The sequence below is a fragment of the Zingiber officinale genome, chromosome 9B (genome assembly GCF_018446385.1).
Source record: "Zingiber officinale cultivar Zhangliang chromosome 9B, Zo_v1.1, whole genome shotgun sequence".
Taxonomy (NCBI): Eukaryota; Viridiplantae; Streptophyta; class Magnoliopsida; order Zingiberales; family Zingiberaceae; genus Zingiber; species Zingiber officinale.
Genome location: NC_056003.1, coordinates 48,888,209 through 48,912,918, shown reverse-complemented (window position 1 = coordinate 48,912,918; position 24,710 = coordinate 48,888,209). Strand labels below are relative to the sequence as shown.

The 24,710-nt window shown below is 36.7% G+C and overlaps 1 protein-coding gene across 1 annotated transcript; it reads right to left on the bottom strand.

Annotated features, from left to right (window-relative positions):
- Nucleotides 1–1,513: 1,513 nt before the first annotated feature.
- Nucleotides 1,514–2,492, bottom strand: LOC122022997 (proteasome subunit alpha type-5-like). The gene is made up of 4 exons (XM_042581100.1): nucleotides 2,476–2,492; nucleotides 2,283–2,385; nucleotides 2,055–2,120; nucleotides 1,514–1,681 (listed from the first exon to the last, which is right to left on the bottom strand). The coding sequence occupies exons 1-4, from the start codon at nucleotides 2,490–2,492 to the stop codon at nucleotides 1,589–1,591; spliced, it is 279 nt and encodes a 92-aa protein (XP_042437034.1). The 3' UTR covers nucleotides 1,514–1,588.
- Between the last annotated feature and the right edge of the window lie 22,218 nt (nucleotides 2,493–24,710).

Below are 24,710 nucleotides of genomic sequence, written 5' to 3'. Positions count from 1 at the left end.
AAGCATATATATTAACCAAGCATATAACCTAAGAGGAATAAGTTACAAAATGCTACTTGATGTTTGACCTGTCTTAATTTATTGGATTTTGCGGCCCCGGTCTTCTTGTAGCCAGGCACAATGTAATACTTGATGTTGTTTTTTTTTTTATTCATTCTACATTTGTCGTAACCCTTTTGTTTATGCTACGACTAGTAGACTTCGCAGCCGAAGGAACAATGAGTCATTGCGTCTAGTAATTCGCATGAGATTGTAAAGTTGTCCAAATGTTACTTCGTGTGGAAGGCCTATAATGGCAATGACAAATGGGAAGCAAAAGGTTGTATGGCGTACCTCCACTTATCATTATCGATGTGTTGAGCAACACTCCTATTAAGTTGATTGCCCACATCAATGTGTTACTAACCGATCATTTTGTAATCGGTGAAAGAGCGCCTTTCTCCATTCCAATTCTACAAGCAAAATCTTCCTTAATTCTATACTCTGCTCGGTCCATAAGGATCGACAGAAACAGGAGTTTTCCAGATCTTGGGTTCAAAGGCTTCCTATAGGACCCTAGAAGCTGGAAAGCTAAAAGTCCATTTGCCATTCCATAAATATTTGGAACAAAGCCTACGTGATGGAACCCATGAGCAGTTGCTCAAATCTCTAGTATCCCAGCCTCATTTGAAGTATCTTAGATGAAGTACAAATTCAACTTAGCATGAGCTTTTCCGTCTATATCTACCTTCGCCATCACATCCTTGCATCTCATTTCAGTCAGCTGAAGAAGTGCACAGCTCTTAGACCAAGATAATATCATCTTGTATGCAGTATTGCATAGATTAATTATTAATGGGCATAATTTCGGCAATAGTTTCAGGTTGTTCTTTCTGTAGCATAATAATTTAATAGATAGATTCATAGAATATTCGCATAACACAATCAACAACCTAACATAACCCTAAACCCTAATACCCTCAACCTCTTTGAGGTATGAGAACCAAAAAGGGCTAGTTAAACAGTCCACTTCCTCGTTCACAATGTTCTCCGCATAAACTGGACTAGCAATTCTCCAACAATATCCAACAATACCGCATTTAAATGTGACATTGACTTGAACACTTGTAGTATTTCTTCTCCAAGTCTCCTGTTACATTGGTTACATTGGTGAAAATTGAAAAACATCCAGTAAATGAGGTAAAATATTAGCAAAGGCCCCCAAGAAAGTTGTCCATATCAAATTTCTTTAAAAAACAATAAAAATGTGAACTACCCTGAGAGCAAAATTCTGGAACCAGTCAAAGTACAAGACACTTGCAAACTAAAATTCAACCTTCAGCTATTTTTTGTGAGCTATTAATTGTTTCACTGCGAATGTGAAAAATGAGAGATGACATATTATAATTTCACAGCATAGACTCCAAGGGAATAAAACTTTTAGAGAAATTGCAGATGACATTACTAAACTTCTTTGAACGAAATATGGTTCAGTGGATAAGCAACCAGAACACAATAAGGTCACAACATCCAGCACAATTAAACAGCAATCTAGCAAGTAGTATGAAGTACGAAGAAACGCAGATAACAAGATAAATGGCCTTGCCGATCAAAGGCGAGAAATGACATCTTTAACCTCGGCAGGTGTATATAGATGGTAAGTAGGAGCCACCTTTGCAATGTCAACATTATTAGGGGTTACCTGTTAATGCAAATGAGTAATTAGCAATGTAAAAGTTGCAATACTCTGCAATTTATGTAAAACAAAATGAAACCCTAGAACTGGATCCTTAAGCATCAGTCCAATTTACCCGTCTAATACAAAAGTACCCAAAACATACATTCAGGTCAGCTGGTACCAGATTGAATAGTGTATTCTCTCTTTATCATATTTAAATGCAGTGTTTATATGATTTAGAAGTAAACATCTAAGCACACCCGATTAGTTTATCCAAATAGACCAAGTAATAATTCATTAACCAGGAGCCTGAATGAACCTAATCCAGGTTTGATAACAGGGATGCTTTATCTATCTTCTAAAGCAGGTAGATACAGAAAAACCACAAGAAATATACCTTTTCTTCCATGACTTGTTTCAGGATGGAAAGAGCTATAGTTTCAGCTTCCAGAAGGGACAGGTCCTGGATAAACAAGCGCCCTCATGAAATTATTCTCATCACCGCCACCACAATACCACAAACAGAAAATTACTATAGATCTAAGTAGCCACAATAGAGAAGGCTGCCGTCAAAGCAAATTTGCCTTGCACAGCCATGTATATCTAAAATTGCCATAGTAGCTACCTTGTTGTATTGCTCTTGAAGAGAACTATCAGCTCCTTCGGATCCAGATCCTATTGCTTTTGCATTGCATTGCCAGAATGTGCCAGATGGATCGGTATAGTACCTGCAATTTATAGCATGTAACATTTGAAGCAAAACATTGAAATACAGGACTACATAGCAGAGACTGTGTAGGAGAGACTTCAGATTTTACCAGATAACTTCTGACATTTGTAATATCGAGCAGAAACATTAACATACGAAAAGGTCCAGCACAATAATACATATGCACTAGAATATTTGTATCTCCTAAAGAGTGATCTCTGGGAAGAATCGTTTAGGACACAGGAAGATTATGTTAATAGTAGTAAACAACCCACTAGGACAATAAAATCAGTTCCCTAATAGGAGGGTTTAACGTGAAAATTTTATACATTTTAGCACTTCAGACACTGTAGCTTATTGAGGAAATAAAATATTATCAAAAGGATTGTGTCCACCCATCCTTGTTCATCAGCTTGGAACCTTTGAAATGAAAGCTGCATTGGGTACATGGAAAAAACAACAAAAAGGGAGGATAAATGATAGCCACCAACCTAATTGTTCACAAATATCTGTATAAGTTATTAAGGGTGTTCATAGAAGTTGATCCTTTAGCCGTGTCTGTTAGATGGTCAAATCTAGGCGCCAACTCAAAAATGTTGGCGTCCAAGTGTTAGTGTTCAACTACTTCTGATTTTCTTCATCTTTGAATTGTTAAATACATAGGGTATTTATAGGAATACTCCAGATGTATCTAAATAAATACATGAACCAATATTAAATGACATACATTCATCATCCGAAGAGTCATTCATGAATCCTCCAATATTCATGCTCCAGATGACCATACATTAGATTATAAGTCCAATTAATTTGATTGCAAGGTTGTAAACAGTCCTTGAGGGCTATTGATAGTGATTCCAGTACGTATTGGAAAATAATGGAACAAACCTATGAAACAACTATCAAGGGATTCACTTCGACTTTCCTAAACCAAAGAAGAAACAGATGGATTACAAAAGAAAACAATTTGCACCATCAAACTGAAACTTATAATAAGCCTTAATAAATTAATGAAAAAAGAATTGTTTAGAAGTTCACTGAGAAACATATGAAAATACAACAAATGCAACTGCAAAAAAAAAATAAAAAACTAGTATCCAATTAACTTTTTTTATACTTTCAGATCAAAAGGTCAAATTTATATACTTTGGTTCATGTTCAAGCAAGAGGATAACAATCTCATCGACAGTTAGTATTTCCTTTTAATATAGAACACTAAAAAGAAGGAATATCAATGATGAAACAAACCTGAAAATGCGAGCTACTGAGGCAGCGAGCAATCTGCTTGAACAAGGTAATCATGCAGCGTTGGAACTCTGTCGTGAGCATCAAAGACCAAATATTACCAAATATTAAGATCACTGACAAACCAAATAATACCTTATTTTTAATAGCTATCTAGAGGATCTGGCTTTTTGACTTGAAGCTGGTTCAAAGAAGACAAATCAAATATACAAATACTAAGATGAAAGCATAATGAAGTAGTTAACTTTTTCTACTTTACCTGATTATAAGATCTACAGCTTCTTGCTCAATATTTTGCTGCACGAGTAATTATTAGAAAAACAAACCCAATAGTGGAACAAAAGCTAGATAAAGAAACTAGATAATTTACACTGACAGAACTTTACAGAATAACATATAATACAGTGCTTTGTACTTGCATATTAATCCAGAAAACATCCTTTCACCTAAGTGACAATTTTTCCAAAACATCATCATTCACAAAACATCATCATTCACTAAAAATTTTCACAAGTTTTTAAACTTCAGTGACAACTTTTCTTTGGGGTCAATTGCTCAAGGTCGATCTGGTAACTATGCACTGCATCAAAAAAATTGGCATTAACTATGATTCCACCAAAAAAACCACCATTCCATGAACTTAAATCTAAATAGAATTATGGCAACTATCATTCCATACCTATTCATAAATATGATCTTGTATGCACTCCGCCAACTCGGACCGAACCTCATCAATTTGTTCACGAGAGTACCCTATTTTTGTGAACTGTGAGCATACACAATTTATGTTAATGGAAAAGATAATCAACACTGATCACTTTGCAATTTTAAATAGTTTATGTCAAATAATTTGAGATAAGCTAAATAATGTTACTATTGATTGCAGCGAATCTCTCTCAATAGTCTCAACTTCTTCAATAATTTCTCTCATAAATCGCATCACAAAAAAACCACATTGTTTCGCATCCGGTTGTTGAGGAGCCTATATATAGTAATTAGAGTCAAATTGTTAATGAAAATTATACACATTACAATATATGTTAAACAAAAGTACACATACCTTAACTACTTCCCACTTAACATTTTTCCTACCTTTCCTTCCCTTGGTTGAATTAAACAATTTTAAGGCCCTTCATACGTTAAGAATATTTGTTAAATAAGATTTTTATTATAATAAATATTTACTAAAAGAAATCTGAACTCACATTTCCATTACGTATTTTGAATCGTCATCGTGAAGGCGGCAACTTAGGGAATCCAAAGTAAATAGCATCCTTGTAAGGTTCAATAACACTAAGATTCCAATGGAAACTAGGCAAATACATAGGATTAGATCATAAAATTGAATAAATTATCGAAAGGAAGCAATTGAAAGTGATGTTTTACTTCTTGCTTACCCGACATTACATGGCACTAACACTAGTTGATCTGTTGATGCACTTGTCAGCTTATCTGCTAAAAGAGTTGCCCTTTGATTCAGGGTTTCAAGCTTAACTGATTTGTCTTGTGCCGTTTTTGCCAGATATGGGAGTTTGTGAGGATTCATAAATCTGAATTTCTTTGTCTTGGTATCTTTCACCATCTTTTTATACAGACACCTATCATTGCAAAGAAAAAATATTTAGATACTAAATAATAAAATTTAGATACAAAACACTCATAATAAGTTGGAAAAAATAATGATCACTCATAACACTAAGTTATGGCTGATGATAGTAACATCCATACATGAGAACTTACTATGAATAGTCTTGCATATTAAACATACCAGAAATGTATACATGCAAATTCTTTTATTTCTTGAGGACAAGCACATTTAAGATACTTAAAAATATACAAGAAAAAAGATATGAGCAAAGTACTTCCTGTCTAGAAGAACAAATGGCATAAGGCAAACATTAAGGGCCGGTTGAAAATGAATGAGCTATATTTATGTAAAGTGTACCACATCAATTGATATTAGTAAACCTCTCAATAGAAATGATGAACTATTAACTTAATGAGAATAACATGGTATGAGAAAATTACTAGAAGTTGAATTTTCAAGAGTAAACTTGTTCACACAACAATATTAGTAAACTTCTTGCAGTTCAAATCAGGGATTTTCTGTCTTGCTAGATATTAGAATTTCCCAGCAAACATAAAGCAATGCAGTAATTTCCCAGCATAAGTAAAGCAATGCAGTTGCAACTGAGAAAATAATATTTAGATACTAAATAATAAAATTTAGATACAAAACAATCATGTGGATTAAAAAATAATGATCACTCATAATAAGTTGGTGAAATTGTAACAATAAACCATAATAAGTTGCTAAAATTGGGAAGCAAACATGTGATGAAAAAGTTGCTGAAATTGCTTAAATAAACTTACTTACCATATGTAGGCAACGATCAAATTTCCTGAAATTGACTCCAAATGATACAAAGAATTGATGTCCTCAAGGTCAAGAAAAAGTTCACAATCTTCATCAAACACTTCATTATCTAAGCACATTGATATACATTTTCCTCCATCTAGAGCATGCTTACTGTAACAATATAACATATGTAATGCTCTTGGGACACTTGTTGACAAAGTAGGTTTTGATTTTTTTCATTCAAACTTCTTCCTTCTAGGCTTCTAATAATTTCAAATATAAACAAGTTAGATAGCTAGGTTGAATAATAATAAAGTGGCAATATAATTAGAAATATAATAATAAAGTGACAATATAATTAGAAATATAATATCTCATATACCTCATCTTGCTTCACAATCTGCTGTTCAGGCCAAGCCACAACAGTTCCTATGGCATCACCAATTACTTCACATTCACTTGGAATTGGATATGGCAAAGGAGCGGATTTGTCCACTGCTTGATCAATGGAGACTCGAATGCAATTCTTGGGAAATGGAATACCATGAAGCATTTTTTCCATGCCATTGAAACAAACAATTGTACCATATGCAGCAATATTTGAGCAAGATTCCAATGTCAATGCAACTGATTGACCCTAAAATATTAAAAAAAAACATGTTGATTATATTTAGTTTATAATGCTATAATAATAATGAATATCACTATAACTTGTATTTTACCTGTAAAACTTCGTCTTTACCCACAATCTGTACGTCATCTTCTTCAATATTCTTCTGATGAAACTTCACCGAGCAACTGCCTTTGTCATCAATTGAATTGTCCCATGCACCCCTTTTATGCATTAATGCTTCAAGTTTTTGGATGCGTACATCTTGTTCTAAAATTTGCATCTTCGCCTCCTTCAGCTCCCTTTTATGCTCAGCGATTATATCTAGGGTAACATCATATTTCTTCCTTGTTCTACCAACATTGAAATAGATTGTTGGGTTGATATGACCTCCGATACCCCGGACACGCCTAGAATATTCCCGAGTTTCAAGTGCCTTGGTAAGAATATCCTCTTTTGCTCCTTCGCATTGCAGCTTACCCTCCCTCTTTTGTTGTATATATTCATCCTGTAATGCAACATTAAAAAGAATTATCAGTACTTTACCAAGGATAATTACCAAGGATATGCAATATTGGTTTAAAAAATACTGATGTCCAGGCCGGTTCTTCCCGTGATAGCTCAAGTCAAGTGCTTAGTAAGTCATATTGAACAAATATGAAGTTGACTTTGAAATATTTTTTCCTTTTTTGGCATTCAATCATATATTTACTTCTGCACAGTTCTAAAAAAGGCACATATTTGATTGAGCAATTGACTACAAGTTTAATAAAATGACAAAATTTTAATAAATTTTCACTACACAAACCCATAAAGAGAGGACCACCACATAATTGAAGCTAATTGTCTGGAGTTGCAGGAAAGAATAATCAAAAGTAAAGTTGTTCCCAACCTCTCAAGTTCGATTCATGAATCTTATGCTTTAATTCAAACTAAAACAGCACAAAGAGAATGCTCAAGGAGACAAGGAGCTTTATTTGTCACCAATCAAGTGGGAAAACATAATAGAAGCTTCAGAGCAGTGGTCTGGGGAACAACTTTACTGGCCCTTAGGTTACTGAAGCTTACAAATTGCTTACTGCCAAGAACGTTTCAAACCTGGTTGATTTATCTGCATCTGTTCTATAGAAACTCTAGCTATCACCTCTAAGTTCTCAATGCATTCACCATTAATTGATTGCAGCAAAAGGAAACCACTGCATGCAATAGACTTTTCGACTTGATCTCTTCTCCAAGTAAGAACATTTCAAACCTAGATACCTAGTAAATCCACATCTGTTCTATATAAACCCGTCACCTCTAAGCTCTCAATGCATTCATTCACCATTTACTTCCTCAATACATGCTCTAGTACTGAGAATTCAAGCTATGCAAGGAATGGTTGTTAAACTCCTCATTGCACTGCTTGCCTTGGCTTCCTCACGCAAAGGGTATGCATGCATGCAACTTTACTCTCGAAAACTAGAAGATATATTGAAGTCATTATCAGAAGAACATGAAAATTTACTTACAATCTTGTGTACTGTGTCCACCAAATCTTCACCTTCAAACTCTCCTCCTTTGTTGGCGCGTCCTTTCTTCCACATAATAGCTCTATTGATGTCATTATCATCACATAATTCAGTCCCCTACAACAAATAAAAATCAAATAACAAATGTGAAATAATTTAATGTGAATCAATTAGAGGGTTCTTAGAGGAAATATATTTTAAAAATACTTACAATTTCTTCAGCAAAGCGTGCATACCCTTTGCGTGAGAGTCGATGAGGATATCTATTTTTTTCCTTCGCTCTTTTTGTTGATCACTGAGTTTCTAGTTATTTCAAACATGCGACATATCAAATTTGAATAATACATAATGAATTATGATCGAATAGTTTCAAAAGAAAAAATTTAGAATCTTACAATGAAATCTTCAGAAATGCGACTAATGACAAACGCACGCCAATCTTCTCTTGTAATTTCAAAGCCAACAGGTGGCTCATTCAACTCCTCAGGTTTGTCACACCTGCTTAAAATAAATTTTTGGGTGAGATGGGTCTTGTATTGCCTCCACTTACTGTTTGCAGACCTCAAACATCCCTTTTTCCACTTTGAGTCAACATTATAAATCAACTGTACATCAAATAAGTGGAAAACATTAATAAGATTAATTAAGACAAACATAAAATATATCTATCATTAGTAGTGAAATATTATAATTGTTAAAACATGCTAACTTGCTTACATTGACTGATTCCCATATTAATTCTTTGACAGCAATTGGGACTTGCTTCCATGTCTTGTATTTAATATTAACCTTTTGCCGAGCCAAGACACCAATGTAACTTTGCATGGCTACAACAGCTGGTCCTATCGGTTGTCCAAAATTATTGAATGACACCTCATTTCTAATACCTTGCATTCTTTGCTTTGTAATCTTATCCAACTGTGTGCGACCTCTAGAAGTTCTTGAGGAGATAGTGTCTTTGGAATCCAACACTTTATCACCCTCGCAACTCTCTTCACGGGCAGCTATAATGACTTCTTTACCCTTGTCCAACTTTGCAAGTTGCCCTATTCTCTTACTCTTTCTAGTAGAATCCATTGATCTGTAACAACTTAGACTGATCAACATAAGTTTAGTTAGAAACATGCATAAACTCACAGCAAGATGATATATTTACACCAACAAATTCACAACAGTATGAAAAAAAATAAAAGATAAAAGCAGAAACTTGCAATAACATCACAACATATCTGATTCGAATTAAAGTGAGGAATATAACATATTAATATTGTCCACAAATTCATCCTCATAGGTAAATTGTTTACACACTTATATTCAAAAGCAAAAATTCAGCAATTAAATATTGTCAATCCAACTTCCATCACAGTCTTCACGAATACATGGTGGTTCATTATCATCTTCTCCGTCAATATCCATTGATGGTAACCCCCTACTAAAACATTGATAGTGGATAGCAGTGTCCTCTAACTCTTCGCCCTTTAGGTATTCAAAGTAGTCTCTGTTTGGTGTTGCAAGTACAACACTCCATAAAGGATCTTCAGGATCTTCAATGTAAAATACTTGCTTTGCTTGGCTTGCCAGGATAAAAGCGTCAGATTTGAATCCAAGTCTATTGAGGTTTACCAATGTGAAACCAAGATCATCTACTTTAATGCCGTTATTATGCTCCACCCAATTACATTTAAACATTGGAAGTTGAAATTTATGGTAATCAACTACCCATATTTCTTCTATAACTCCATAAAAAACCATATCTGACACAATAGGATTTTTATCCTTTGCACTTGCAACTTGCATTGTCTTTGCAACTAAGCTGACTCCGGAGTTTTGAACAACTCGTATAGCATCACGCTCTTTTGTAGCATAAGTAACCCCATCAATCAAATAGCTAGAGTATTTTAGTACTTGCTTGTTAGGCCCACGAGCTATCCACATCAATCTTTCTGAAACTTGATGAGTGGAATGGTCAACTACATCAACAACCTAAATTTTTTATGCAATAAATTTTTAATTATGCATAAATATGAAAATGAATGTATGCCAATATGTAATACTAAAGAAACTTACACGATCACGCAACCAAGTAATAAACGTTCGATTATGCTCATCTTGTAACCACTTCTTGGACTTAGCCTTACGAGGAAATCTTGCATTCAAATACGTCATGTGTTCCCTAATCAAATTATTTGGTATAAATAAACCAACAGAATGTAAGCAAACCACATTAAAATATTAATAAGTTAGATACATTACTCGATATAGAGATCAATCTCAAAGCATCATTTGCCAATACATAACGATGTGCTTGCGTCAACTCATCGTGAGTAGTGGAGTAGACTACTGCACCTGATAAAGGCCTAGTAAGTTCTATTTGTCGATGACTTGATGGGATCCCAATTGTGTGCACACTAGACAGATAGTCTGAGCAAAATTCAACAGCCTCTTCAGCAATATAAGATTCAGCCATACACCCTTCAGGTCGATTGCGATTTCGCACATAACCTTTCAAAATCTTCATGTATCTTTCAAATGGATACATATACCTATACCAAACCGGTCCACACAGTTTCACCTCCCGCACAAGATGAACACTTAAATGAATCATTATATCAAAAAATGAAGGGAAATACTTTTCAAGTAAACACAATATTGTCACAATCTCTCTTTGCATATCATCCATCCTTGAAACATCTATCACTTTATTACATAACACATTGAAGAAGAAACACAAGCGAGTGATAGTGTCTCTAACATGTTTGGGCAAAACACCACGTATCGCCACAGGAAGCAATTGTTGCATTAAAGCGTGGTAGTCGTGTGACTTAAGGCCATTAAGTTTTAAGTCCTTCAACGACACGAGGTTTTTAACATTAGATGAGTAACATGATGGAAGTTGTATTCCAAACAAAGAATTCAAAATTTTCCTTTTCTCATCCTTACTAAGTGTATAACAGGCTGCTGGCAAAAATGTTTTCTTCTCCCCCATCCTTGGTGCCAAATCTGTCCTGACATTCATTTCCAAAAGGTCTAATCTCACTGCTACTCCATCCTTTGTTTTTCCTGGAATATCAAGTAACGTTCCGATAAGACTTTCACAAATATTCTTTTCAATATGCATCACATCAAGAACATGTCGAATGTATAGATGTTTCCAATACTGAAGTTCAAAGAAAATTGATTTTTTTTTCCAGCATGATTTTACATCATCATTCGACTGAGACTTTCTACTCATTTTTCCCCAATGACAATTAATTCTTTCAACTCTTTCAAAAACTTCATCGCCACTTAATGGTTTTGGAGCAGGGTTAAATTCTTGGTTCCCATTAAATGCCTTCCGTTGCCTTCGATAAGGATGAGTTGCAGGTAGAAACCTTCTATGACCTGTATAAGACATTTTCCTACTATGCTTCAACCTTGTTGAATAGGTATCTTCACCACAAATAGGACATGTATGATATCCTTTCACAATGCATCCTGACATGTTCCCATATGCAGGAAAATCATTGATCGTCCATAATAAGATAGCCCTAAGCATAAAATTTTCTTGGCGATATGCATCATATGCTTCGACACCTATATCCCATAAGCATTTTAAGTCATCAATTAGAGGTGCTAAGTAAACATCAATATCATTTCCCGGCTGTTTGGGACCAGAAATTAACAATGTGAGCATCATAAATTTTCTCTTCATACACAACCATGGAGGAAGATTATAAGTAATCATTAAAACTGGCCAACAACTATATGCAGAACTCATTAAACCATGAGGATTCATCCCATCAGCTGATATAGCCAATCTGAGATTTCTTGCCTCAATACCAAAATCTGGCCATTTGCGATCAACTATTTTCCAAGAAGGTGTATCAGCTGGATGGCGTAAATATCCATCACAAAGTCTTTTTTCGGCATGCCAAGTCAACTCCTTAGATATCTCTTTATTCCGAAACATTCTTTGAAATCTTGGAATAGGGGGGAAGTACCACAAAACCTTGGCAGGAATTCCTTCATTTATCATATTTTTTTTCCCAACTTCCACCTTGACATCCCGCAAGTAGGGCAATTAGTTAAATCCTCATACTCCTTCCGGTATAAGATACAATCATTAGGACAAGCGTGAATTTTTACATAATCCATCCCTAATGCAGATAAGCTTTTCTTTGCATCATACAGAGATAAAGGCAATTTATTGTCATCTGGAAGTATTTCTCCTAACAAACTGAGTAGGTCAGTGAAACTTTTATCACTCCAACTATATTTGGCCTTCAAGTTGAATAATTTCACAATTGCAGATAACCTTGTAAATTTAGTGCATCCCGGATATAAAGGTGTCTCCGCATCTTCAAGAAGCTTATTGAATTGGGTTGGATTCTCAGCATAACTATCATATGCATCATGAACCATATTTATTGGTTCCTCACAAACATATTCATTTGGCCCTACTTGGTCACTTTCATTTTGTGAAATCCCTATCGTAGATCTTTCGCTGTGCCATATCCATGTATGATATGTCATATCTATACCGTTACAATACAGATGTGCCCTGATAGTTTGTATATTTTTCTTCTTTAGATTGCCACATTTTGCACATGGGCAAGATATTCCCATATTCGGATCATTAGTGTTTTCCATTGCAAATTGCAAGAAAGACTCAACTCCATTCTCATATTCACGTGATAGTCTATCCTTTGACATCCAATCTTTGTCCATTCTTTATAACTAATCAATCAACAATGAGCTAATACCTAAAAATATTAACACAAACAATAGTGTGAAACTATAACAAAATATTTAAACAATTAATCAAAATTGTATTTCTACCTGAAAATTTTTGACCATACAGGTTTCTCATCAAAATGCAATCCCAATAGCAAATTTCTCACTTGGGGAGATAACCTAGTTATCTATATTATCCATATGTACATGTTTGTTAGAGTCTACGTATAGGTAGTTAGGTACTTTTGCCTTGGTATAAATTGTAGAGTCATATAATATTGGAGCATTCACCAAAACATATTCTCTATTGAAACATGTTAACCTTTAGTTGAAAAATGAAACCATTCCAAGAAAATGCTTGAATTATAACTTATAATAAGCAACTTTGTTTCTTTAGCACTTGAGAATCTGCAACTTCCTCAAAGGGACATCAACATAAGCAACTCAATGCAATAGTGCATGATGTATTAAATCATACTTAAGCCATTAAGCTCTTAGAAGGCAAGTGACATAAATATAACAATAGTAGTTGATATAAATTCAACAAACTGAGTAGGCACAAGTCACTGCCCAGAATTAAGATGAGATAATGCAGAACACAAGTTTTAGATACAATAAAAATGAGAGATATTCTCTGCGCATTAAGGGTACACAATAAAAATAATAGTAGAATAACACTAGAGATTGATTAATTTCAAGCTGCACATTATACCTGACGACAAAGAAAGGCTGGAATGTGAATAATATCTGCAACTTGGCCAACAACTTCACACTGAATTTGAGAAAAAAGGATAGCATGTTATATGCTTCATGCTATTTTTAAGGATTAATACCTACTGCCAAAGTCTATAGCTAAACGTTTAAAAATTCCAGATTAAATCATGAGAAAATACAATCAGGGGAGGGGGAAAATTGATGCAGTATGAATCCGGCAAAATGGCTAGTTCGGAAAATAATCAAAAATAAACAAAATCTTATTCTAGAGGGATGGAAGAAATTTTACCTTTCTTTCTTCCGTTCCTCCTACTCTCGAATCTGCTCTGCGAGGAAGGAACTAAGATCGAAGGGTTCAGAGGAGTTGAGGAGCCGTGAGAAGATTAGGAAGGGTAAGCTGACTTTGATTGAGGAGATGGGGAAATGCGAGATTAGGGATCTCGACTTGGAGGAGTTGGGCCGGCGTGAGGAGTTTTGCGTGAGGAGTTTGGGTCGAGATTAGGGTTCAGAGGAGATCACGCGGCAAGGAGAGGAGAAGGCGCTCGTGGAGAGGAGTGGAGAGGAGAAGGCGCTCGTGGAGAGGAGAAGGAGAGGAGAAGGCACTCGTGGAGAGGAGAAGGAGAGGAGAAGGCACTCGTGGAGAGGAGTGGAGAGGAGAACTCGTGGAGAGGAGTGGTGAGGAGAAGGCGCGCGCGCGTTGAGGGTTTAGAGTTTAGCAAAGCGAGGGCTGCGAATTTATTTTAAGTGAGTTTAGGGGAAACATACACAACACTTTAAAAAACGTTTTTTAAAAAAATGTTGTCTTTGACCATAAACAACAACACTAAAGACAACACTTCATTAAAAACCGTTGTCTTTAGTAAAAAGTAAATACCATAGACAACGCTTTTCACTAAAAGCGTTGTAAAACAAAGAACGACAACGTTTTTATTAAAAAGCATTGTCTATTGGGTGTTGTTGAATGCAAAAATTCTTGTAGTGTAGTGTAATTTTATAGTCAAGATAAACTAATACTGAATCATACTACGACCGTTCTAATGATTTATCCCTATCCATTTTGGTCATGAACTGCTATTTATAATTTATAAGGAACTGATAACATGATCTTCTATGTGACACCACACACTATGTTATCTACAATATAAATTAAATGAACAACTATATTTAACATAAATGAAGACATTTGACCAACGTGATTCTTATTTCAAAATAAATGTTTATACAAAAAGCTAGACTTTTAGTATACATTCTAACAGTCTCCCACTTATACTAAAAGACTATGCTGTCATATATGTTGTCATACATCTGATTATCATCCCCTCAACATGCCCATCAAAGGCTCTCGCTGGAAGGGCCTTAGTGAAAGGATCTGTCAGGTTATCTGCTGATGCAATCTTGGCAAAAATAACTTCTCCTCGCTTTACGATGTCTCGTATTAGGTGGTATTTGCGCTCAATGTGTTTACTTACCTTATGGGCTCGTGGTTCCTTCGGTTTGCTACTGCACCACTATTATCACAATAAATTGTGATAATTTTGGGCAAACCAGGAATCATATCTAAGTCCATCAAAAAGTTCCTAAGTCATACAACTTCTTTGGCTGCCTCAGAAGCTGCTACATACTCATCTTCCATGGTGGAGTCTGAAACGTACTTTTGCTTAACACTCCTCCATGCTATGGCTCCACCTCCCAAAGTTAACACATAACCTGAGGTTGACTTACTATTGTCCATATCTGATTGGAAGTCAGAATCTGTGTAACCTATAGGGAGCAAGTCATATGTCTGGTAAACCAGCATATAATCTCTAGTCCTTCTTAGGTACTTTAATATATGCTTTACGGCAGTCCAATGTCCCTGTCCTGGATTACTTTGATATCTGCTAACCATGCCTACGACAAAACAGATATCTGGTCTCGTACATAGCATTGCATACATTAGGCTTCCTACAGTCGAAGCATAAGGAACTGTCTTCATTTCCTCTATTTCCTTTGGTGTCTTAGGAGACATCTCTTTTAGATAAAGGTACTCCATGATGAAAAGGTAAGAAACCTTTCTTGGAGTTCTGCATACTAAAATGAGCAAGGATAGTATCGATGTATGAAGCTTGGGATAAGCATAACATCTTTTTCTTGCGATCCCTTATTACTTTGATCCCAAGAATACGTCTACATTCTCCCAAGTCCTTCATATCAAACTGTTTGGACAACCATACTCTTACATCTGATAATACTTTGACATTGTTGCCAATGAGAAAAATATCATCTATGTATAGTACAAGAAATACCACCACGTTTCTGTCACTCTTCTTGTATACACAAGACTCATCCGGACACTGAATAAATCCATAAGACTGGATTACTTCATTAAACCAGATGTTCCAAGATCTTGAAGCTTGCTTTAGTTCATAAATAGACCGATTGAGCTTACATACAAGATTCTCTTTGCCCTTTGCAATAAATCCCTCTGGTTGCTTCATATGGATGCTTTCTTCAAGACTTCCATTAAGGAAAGTTGTCTTGACATCCATTTGCCAAATCTCATAATCCATATAAGCAACAATAGATAAAAGAATCCGGATAGACTTAAGCATGGCTACCGGTGAAAAGGTTTCCTCATAATCAATTCCCTCTTTCTGAGTATACCCTTTCGCAACAATCCTTGCTTTAAAGGTTTCCACCTTTCCGTCTGCCCCTCTTTTCCTTTTGTAGACTCACTTACATCCAATGACTTTTACACCATTTGGTGGTTCTACCAGCTCCCAGATTTTATTAAAATACATAGATTCTATTTCAGAGTTCATTGCACTTTGCCAAGATGCTGCATTTTATCTTAGAGTGCTTCGTCATATGTCGAGGGATCAGGTTCATGTTTACCAAGGATCAAGTCCGAAGACTCTCCCAAAATCATGAATCTATCAGGTTGACGAACAACCCTCCCATTACGACGTGGCACTACTTGTAATTGTGCATCATTTATGACACATGTTGCAGTTTCTTGTGGTATCTCATCTTGTACTGTTGGTACTAGATTAGACCTGTCCTCTCTAATTTCTTCAAGAACAATTTTACTCATGGACTTGTGGTTCATTACATAATCCTCTTCTAAAAATTGGGCATTGGTGCTTACAATGACCTTCTGATCTTTAGGACTATAAAATAAACCACCTCTCGTTCCTTTAGGATATCCCACAAACAAGCAGACTTCTGTACGTGATTCTAACTTATCAACATCTCCCTTCAGCACATGTGCTGGACTTCCCCAAATCCAAACATGTCTTAGACTAGGCTTACGCCCATTCCACAGTTTTGTGGGAGTAGAGAATACTGATTTAGAAGGTACTAAGTTCAGAATGTACGCTGTCGTTTCCAGATCATATCATCAAAACGAATTTGGTAAATCAGAATAACTCATCATTGATCTAACCATTTCCATAAGAGTCCTATTCTTTCGTTCTACCACACCATTCTGTTGGGGTGTACCAGGTGCAGACAATTGGGATTGAATCCCGGCCTCTGATAAGTAATTACTAAACTCTCCTGAGAGGTACTCGCTACCACAATCAGACCGTAGTGTCTTGATACTTTTACCATGACGCTTCTCCACATCAGCCTTGTATTCTTTGAACTTATCAAAACACTCAGACTTGTGGCGCATCAAGTAAATGTTCCCATATCTCGAATAGTCGTCTATAAAAGAGACAAAATATTCGAAACCACCTCTTGCCTGGATAGTCATAGGTCCACACAAATCAGAATAAATCAATTCCAACACATCTTTGGCTCTATACCCCTTTGCCTTAAAAGGTCTCTTGGTCATTTTCCCTTCCAAGCAAGAGTCGCAGGTTGAAAAGTTTTCCACCACTAATGAACCCAAAAGTCCATCAGCTATTAGTCTTTGAATCCTACTTAAGTTAATATGACCAAGCCTTAGATGTCAAAGATATGTTTGATTCATTTCCAAAGGTTGCTTTCTCTTATTAGAATTAGAAGATGTGTTATATTAATTTTCATTTGTTGCATCATGGGAGTTATAGGATTTAGAGTATACAAATTACCATCCATCGTACCAAAATAGATAACTACCATATTTTTCTTGACAACCACTTTGTCATCAAAAGAAATAGAATATCCATTCATAAACAGTTTAGAAACTGAAATTAAATTCTTTCTAATACTTGGTACATAAAGATAATTTCTCAAAATCAAAGTTTTATTCCTATCAAAAGATAAGTAAACATCTCCCACTGCAACAGCCGTCACTTTTGTAGCATTGCCCATGTAGACAGTTATCTCTCATTCATATAGTTGTCGGGTTTCCTGGAACCCCTACAATGAATTACAGACATGATCAATGGCTCCTGTATCTACACACCATGTACGGGTAGATAACACCGCTAAACATGTTCAACTACTAGAGAATAAGATATAATTTTATTGTTCTCCTTCCTACGAGGACAGTCCGCCTTCCAATGTCCAAACTGCTTGCATGTGAAGCACTTGCTTTTTGGCTTCTTCACACCTGCTTTCGGTCCAACCCCTAGAGATCAATTCACTTTCTTTGCTGAACCAACTTGTTTCTTTTTCTTCTTCTTGCCTTTCGACTTAGAAGTAGAATCATTTTCAGTAAAATGAATTTGAGAACTTTAACGAAATAGCTCTTCTGTTGCTTGAAGTTCTGTCAGAAGTTCCGCCAATGAATAAACCCTTTTGTTCATGTTATAGTTCACGCGGAACTGCTCAAAACTTTTAGGTAGCATTTAGAGAATAATATCGACTTGGGTTTCCCCATCGATTTATGCTCTAAGGATTTGTATCTCGTTCAAGTAAGCCATCATTTTGAGGATATGATCCCTTACGGGTGTCCCCTCAGTCATGGTGGTTGTCATTAAGTTTCTCATAGCCTGCTGCCTATCAGCCTGATTCTGGTATCCGAAGAGTTCCTTGAGATTGTACATCATGTCATAGGCAGTAGGCATGACCTGATGCTGATGTTGCAACACATTTGACATAGAAGCCAAAATGTAACACCGCACCATCTCATCTTCCTAGACCCATTTTCTATGACTCTCAATCTCCTCTTCACTAGAATCACTATTAGACACATTAGGGCAGACCTCTAGAAATACAAACTTATAGCCTTCAGCAGTTAGGACAATGTCCAAGTTTCATTTCCAATCAATGTAATTGGGACCAGTAAGTTTGTTCTCTTTTAATATAACAGCAAGTGGATTGAAGGTCATCCTAAGAATCACAAAATAAATTTTGGTCAAAACTTAAGAATTTAAAATAATATTGATTCCTCAAACAATATCATTTAAACTCACCAACACCTTAAAACAACGTGAATTTTGTATGCCACGATAGTGTGGACGTATACAAATTCTAACATTTGTAAGAGGAGGTTTTACCCATTAATTTTATTATCTTGTCATGCTAACTTTATGACAAATAAAATTAATAGTTGATTTTCTTCGGTCGCACAAATAATAGCAGTGACTCCGATGAAGAGAATACTATTAAATGCGCCTAAGTGTATACCATTACTTGATACTTAGTTCATTAAATAGGATTGTGCCCCTTCAGATGGAGAAGATCACACGCACCTAAATAACTTCCTATAATCATCCATAAAGGAAGTTTGATCTAGTGATCCATAAATAAACTCATCTGATGTAGAGGAAGGCACTCAGAGCCAACGCGCAAGTTTGAATGTATCACTTACAAACCAGTAATGGAGACCGTGGAATTTAATTAAATTCCTCTCCCACTTAGTTATTTAAGATGAAGAATTTTAACATGCAAACACATCACACATGCACAGCATAAAAGGCAATAAATATGAAAAATATTTTTCAACTATTATGGCCTTAACTATCCTCCATGTGTCGCCAACCCTAGCCGCCAGCCCTAGGGTTTATGTCATCGCGTCTATCGTGCTTCCTTCTCCGCTACGCCTCTGGTCCTCAACTAGTACCACGCCTTGCAAGGATACGATCCGTGACAAAAATAAAGCTTTACATTTATCGATCCTATATTCCACGAAGGAATGTACATGTAATCTAAATCGAACAAAAAATGTAAAATCCTAAAACTAATACAGCTCCTGCTGTATTTAATAAATATAATCATGCACACACATAAAATGCCCTCGACATGTCGAAGGATCCAATCAGACACAAAACACAATAGAGTCATAATAGTTGGATCTAGGATGCCTTCAACCACAGAGTTAGTATATTTGCACATCCTACGTTTATCCTGCCTAAATTATGTATGACATGTGCATAATTAAATTGAAAACCAAACACACAGAGGCAGAAAACCTAGCTCTGATACCAATTGTTGGTTGCTACACCTGGATTCTGTTCTGCTCCCCTACACAAAATTTGTACAAGCACAGAACTTAACCTAGCTACCCATGTACTCTACTGAAGTTAAACTTGGATTGCAAATGATGCTTAATATTATTAATCCAAGTTGCTCTTCAGAAGTTAAACTTGGATTGAAAATGATACTTAACATTTTTACTCCAAGTTTAACCGATGTGATCTTCCTAAGTTAAACCATATTACAGAAGATGATTAAACATTTATTTCAAGGATCGGCTTCCAGGTTAAACATGGCGAGGCACTAGGCCTTCTTGGATATGGGATCATCCACCACTTCCTAGACAAAGCCTTTCAAATAAATTCAATGTTTAAACTTCTTACAGTAACCCTCGATTTAACTAAAGAGATCTCAATAGAAGTACAAGATCGAAACATGAAATCGAAACACAAAATCGATAACATAAAACTGATAGCCTAAAACTGATAGTCTCTTGTGTTGGTATTTCAGGATCCATTCAAAGAATATGAACTAATTATGATGTGGAAACTTATAATTAGTTATACCTTTCTTTGAAGATTTAATAACCTCTCGATCTTCTATTGTATTCCTCTCCTCCTTTTGGACATCGTGTGGGCGACGATCTACCAAGATGAAATCCACCCAAACCTTCTTCTTCCTTCCAAGCTTTCAGCCACCAAGGGATGTCACAACTAGAGAGCTTTCTTCCTCTTCTTCTTCACCTCCAAGTATCCGGCCACCAAAAGAGCTCCAAGCTTGATGTCGCCGGCCACAAAGAAGAAGAAGAGAAGAAGATGATGAAGGGGTCGGCCACCAAGGAAGGGAAGAGGAATAGAAGATGTGGTGTTTCATAAGGCACCACCTCCTCTTCTTTTATAATCCTTGGTGAATGCAAAAAAGGAAAGTTTTAAAAAATTAAGACTTCCTTTAATTCCCTTATCATGGTCGGCCAAAACCCCTTTCATCAAACAAGGAAAGATTTTAAACAAAAATTAAAATCTCTCTTTTAAAATCCCTTTTGTGGATGGCTATAAAAGGAATGTTTTATAAAATTAAAATCTCTCTTTTAAATCCTTTTGTGACCGATCTAAAAAAGGAAAGTTTTATAATTAAAATCATTCTTTTAAATCCTTTTTATGGATCTCTATAAAGGAAAGATTTTACAAAAATAAAACTTCCTTTTCTATGTATGTGGCCAGACCCTTGCTTGGGCACCAAGCAAGGCTTGGCCGGCCTTAGTTTGGGCTCCAAGCTTGGCTTGGCCATCCCCTTCCTTGGACACCAAGCAAGGCTTGGTCAGCCCTAGCTTAGGCTTAAGAAGCTAGGTTTTAGGTGGATATAAGGCTTTATATGAGAGGCTACAATAGGAACCTAGAGGAGGAATTGGCTTTGGTCTCCCGATGAGCTTGAACTTCCCATATTCGCCCCGAACACCTAACTCAAGTTCATCAATAATAACTCATACCACTAGAGAGTTATTATTGAACTACCGCACCATTCCCAAATTATATTATGGGCTCCTTCTTATCATGAATGCGTTAATCTCCCTGTATTTAAGATATCAAATGTCCATTGATTAAATGAGTTATTGATACTCACTTAATTAATATCTAGCTCCAAGAGTAGTAGTACCACTCAACTTTATTGTCATGCAGGACTAAGTCCACCTGCAGGATTTACATGACAATCCTTATGAGTTCCTCAAGGGGACATCATCAACCTAGATAACTAGGACACAGTTTCCTTCTATAATCAACAACGCACCATATAAATAATATTATTTCCCAACTTATCGGGACTCTCGATTTAATGAACTAAATCTCACCCATTGATAAATTAAAGAAATAAATACTAAATATATGTGTTTGTCATTATATCTGGATTAAGAGTACGCACTTCCATAATAACAGAGGTCCTATTCTTTTATGCAATCAGTATAAAAAGAACAACCTCAAATGGTCCTGCTCAATACACTCAGAGTGTACTAGTGTAATTTTATAGTCAAGATAAACTAATACTAAATCATACTATGACCGTTCCAATTGTTTGTTCCTATCCATTTTGGTCGTGAGCTGCTATTTATAATTTATAAGGAACTGATAACATGATCTTCTGTGTGACACCACATACCATGTTATATACAATACAAATTAAATGAACAACTATATTTAACATAAATGAAGACATTTGACCAATGTGATTCTTATTTCAAAATAAATGCTTATACAAAAGTTAGGTTTTTAGTATACATTTTAATAATATTAACATAATAGGTCTAGAGGACTGAAATATCAGGCTTAAGTCCAGCTAGATAGATAGATGACACGAAGTCTAGATTGGTTGAGATCTAGCAAAAGGAAGTACAATTGGGTTGACAACTGGCTGAAGTTCAGATTGGTTGAGATCTGGCAGGAAGTCTTGGTAGGTCAACGAACTTGATATCAAGGAAATCTTCTATTGGTAAGTAACGTAAGTCACTGGAGGAACGAGTTCCAATGAGGATGATGTTGGTGCAGTATCCCTTAGGTCAAGGTTGACTGGTTTGACCAAGCTTGAGTCTTGGTCATAGTTTCGATGTTTGACAATACATGTAGACACATGGACAATGCAGGTGCAGTTGTTCATATGGGGAGATTCTGATCAGGGACTGATCAGTGTGAATGAAGAAGAGTCAAGTAAGTATACCTGACTTGATGGAAATCCTGGTGAGTGAAGCCAGGTGAAAGTCCTAGTGAGTGAAGCTAGGCAGTATGGAAATCCTGGTGAGTGAAGCCAGGTGAAAGACCTAGTGAGTGAAGCTAGGCAGATTGGAAGTCCTGGTGAGTGAAGCCAGGCAGAAGGAAAATCCTGGTGAGTGAAGCCAGGTGAAAGACCTAGTGAGTGAAGCTAGGCAGATTGAAAACCCTAGTGAGTGAAGCTAGGTGAAAGTCCAAGTAGGTCAAGAGAGTGACCGGATACTTGGCATGAAAGAAAAGTCCAAGTGGGTCAAAGGGATTGACCGAACACTTGGTGAGGGAGTCCTAGCAGGTCAAGGGAGTGACTAGATGCTAGGCATGACGTACCAACAGGTTAAAGTTGACCGGATGTTAGTTTGGGAGGTTTGGGACTTGGTTTTGGGCAAAAACCAAGCTCTGGATCGATCAGTGGATCGATCCAGAATCTGGATCGATCAGTGAATCGATCCAGACCTTTCCCAGCGAACAGAAAGCCTCTGGATCGATCAGTGGATCGATCCAGAGGTCTCAATCGATCAGTGGATCGATTGGGACGCTGCTGCTTCGCGCGATAAGCGCTGGATCGATCCGTGGATCGATCCAGGCATTTTACAGGCGCTGGATCGATCCGTGGATCGATCCAAAGCCTCCCCGATCGATTGGGAATAATCGAATCGATTGGGATCCGACCGTTGCGTCGTATTTGAGCCGCAAGCGAGCGTTGTCTTCGGCATCACTTCATAGATTCATTTCAGATCTTCACCAGCTCCTCCACAGCTCTTCTCAAGCTCGAGATCGCCAGTTCTTGAAGGTTCTTGGAGGCTCTTCCAAGTCAAGAGGCGGATCAAAGCAAGAAGAAGAAACTAGGGTTAGGGTTTGTGCACTCATTGTAAGCTTGTAAGCTTGTATTTCTTTACTACTCTTTCTTCTTCTTGAATTGAGTCTTGTAGGGCTTCTCCGCCCTTGGTAGTTACCATAAAGGAGAGTTTCATTAGTGGAGGGTGCGTGCGTTGTGTGGATCCTTGGATTAGTCACCTCCCTTGGAGGTGGATACCAAGTAAAATCCAAGTGTTAGCGTGTTTGTATTTGTTTCTTTGTATTTCCGCTGCGCATCCTTGAAGAAACAAGCAATGCCGAGCAACGAGCACGCGAAGAGCTATTCCCCCCCCCCCCCCCCCCCCTCTAGCTCACTTTTGGTCCTAACAGATGAGTCCCAATTGGGACTTTTAGCGCAGGTCCAATTTCGGTCCATTTCAAAAATCTAAATTGAGATCCTGACTAGATCCTGGCCTCGGGGAGATAGGATCTAATTACTAAACTGCTTATTTTTATTGTGCTAACTTTGTTTTGTAGGTTAAATATTTTATGTTGGACTAACACATTTTATAGGACAAAAGAAGCACAAAATGCCTCGGGTGAACAGTACCCGAGGCTCCTTCTATGCGACAAAAGGTGCCTTGAGCTGGGCGATCGAAGGCGCCTTCGAGAGCTTGGAAGGTGTCTTCGGTCTGATAAGGCAGAAGGCTTCATCGATGATAAGAGCCAATTTTTAGGAGATAAATGATGGAGTTGAAGCTTCCTTCAGTGGTGTTCAAGGCGTCTTTCATACCCTTTAAAAGGACTACTCGACCAAGGCTTTGGATACATCTCTTCTACAAGCTTCTACTTGTTTGTTTGACGTTCCGACTGCTCCGATTTCATGCTGCTACTCTTCTATGACACACACTACCATGCTCAACTACAGCAGACATGCCATCACCAACATACAAGAGATCTCACTTCGACGTCGTCATGTTGGTAACTGGTTTTAATTATGTACTTACTTTACATATCTGTAAAAGAAAAGTGTAGGATTGTTACACTTCTTTTATTTGTAATTGATTCCCTCTTTCAGCGGTTCTGGAAGAAGTTTTAGTGGATTACTCATTGATAGGTCCAAGGGACCTGGGTCTTGGAGTAGGAGTCTCCGAAGCCTCCGAAGTAAGTAAAACTTCTTGAATTCTTATGCTTTTTCATTCTATTTTTTGTTCTGTTGCACGCACTTTGTTTTTAAAAAGAAAAGTTTTTAAAACCACGTGATTCGCCCCCCCCCCCCCTCCTCATGTGTGTAATGATCCAACAAGTTGTATC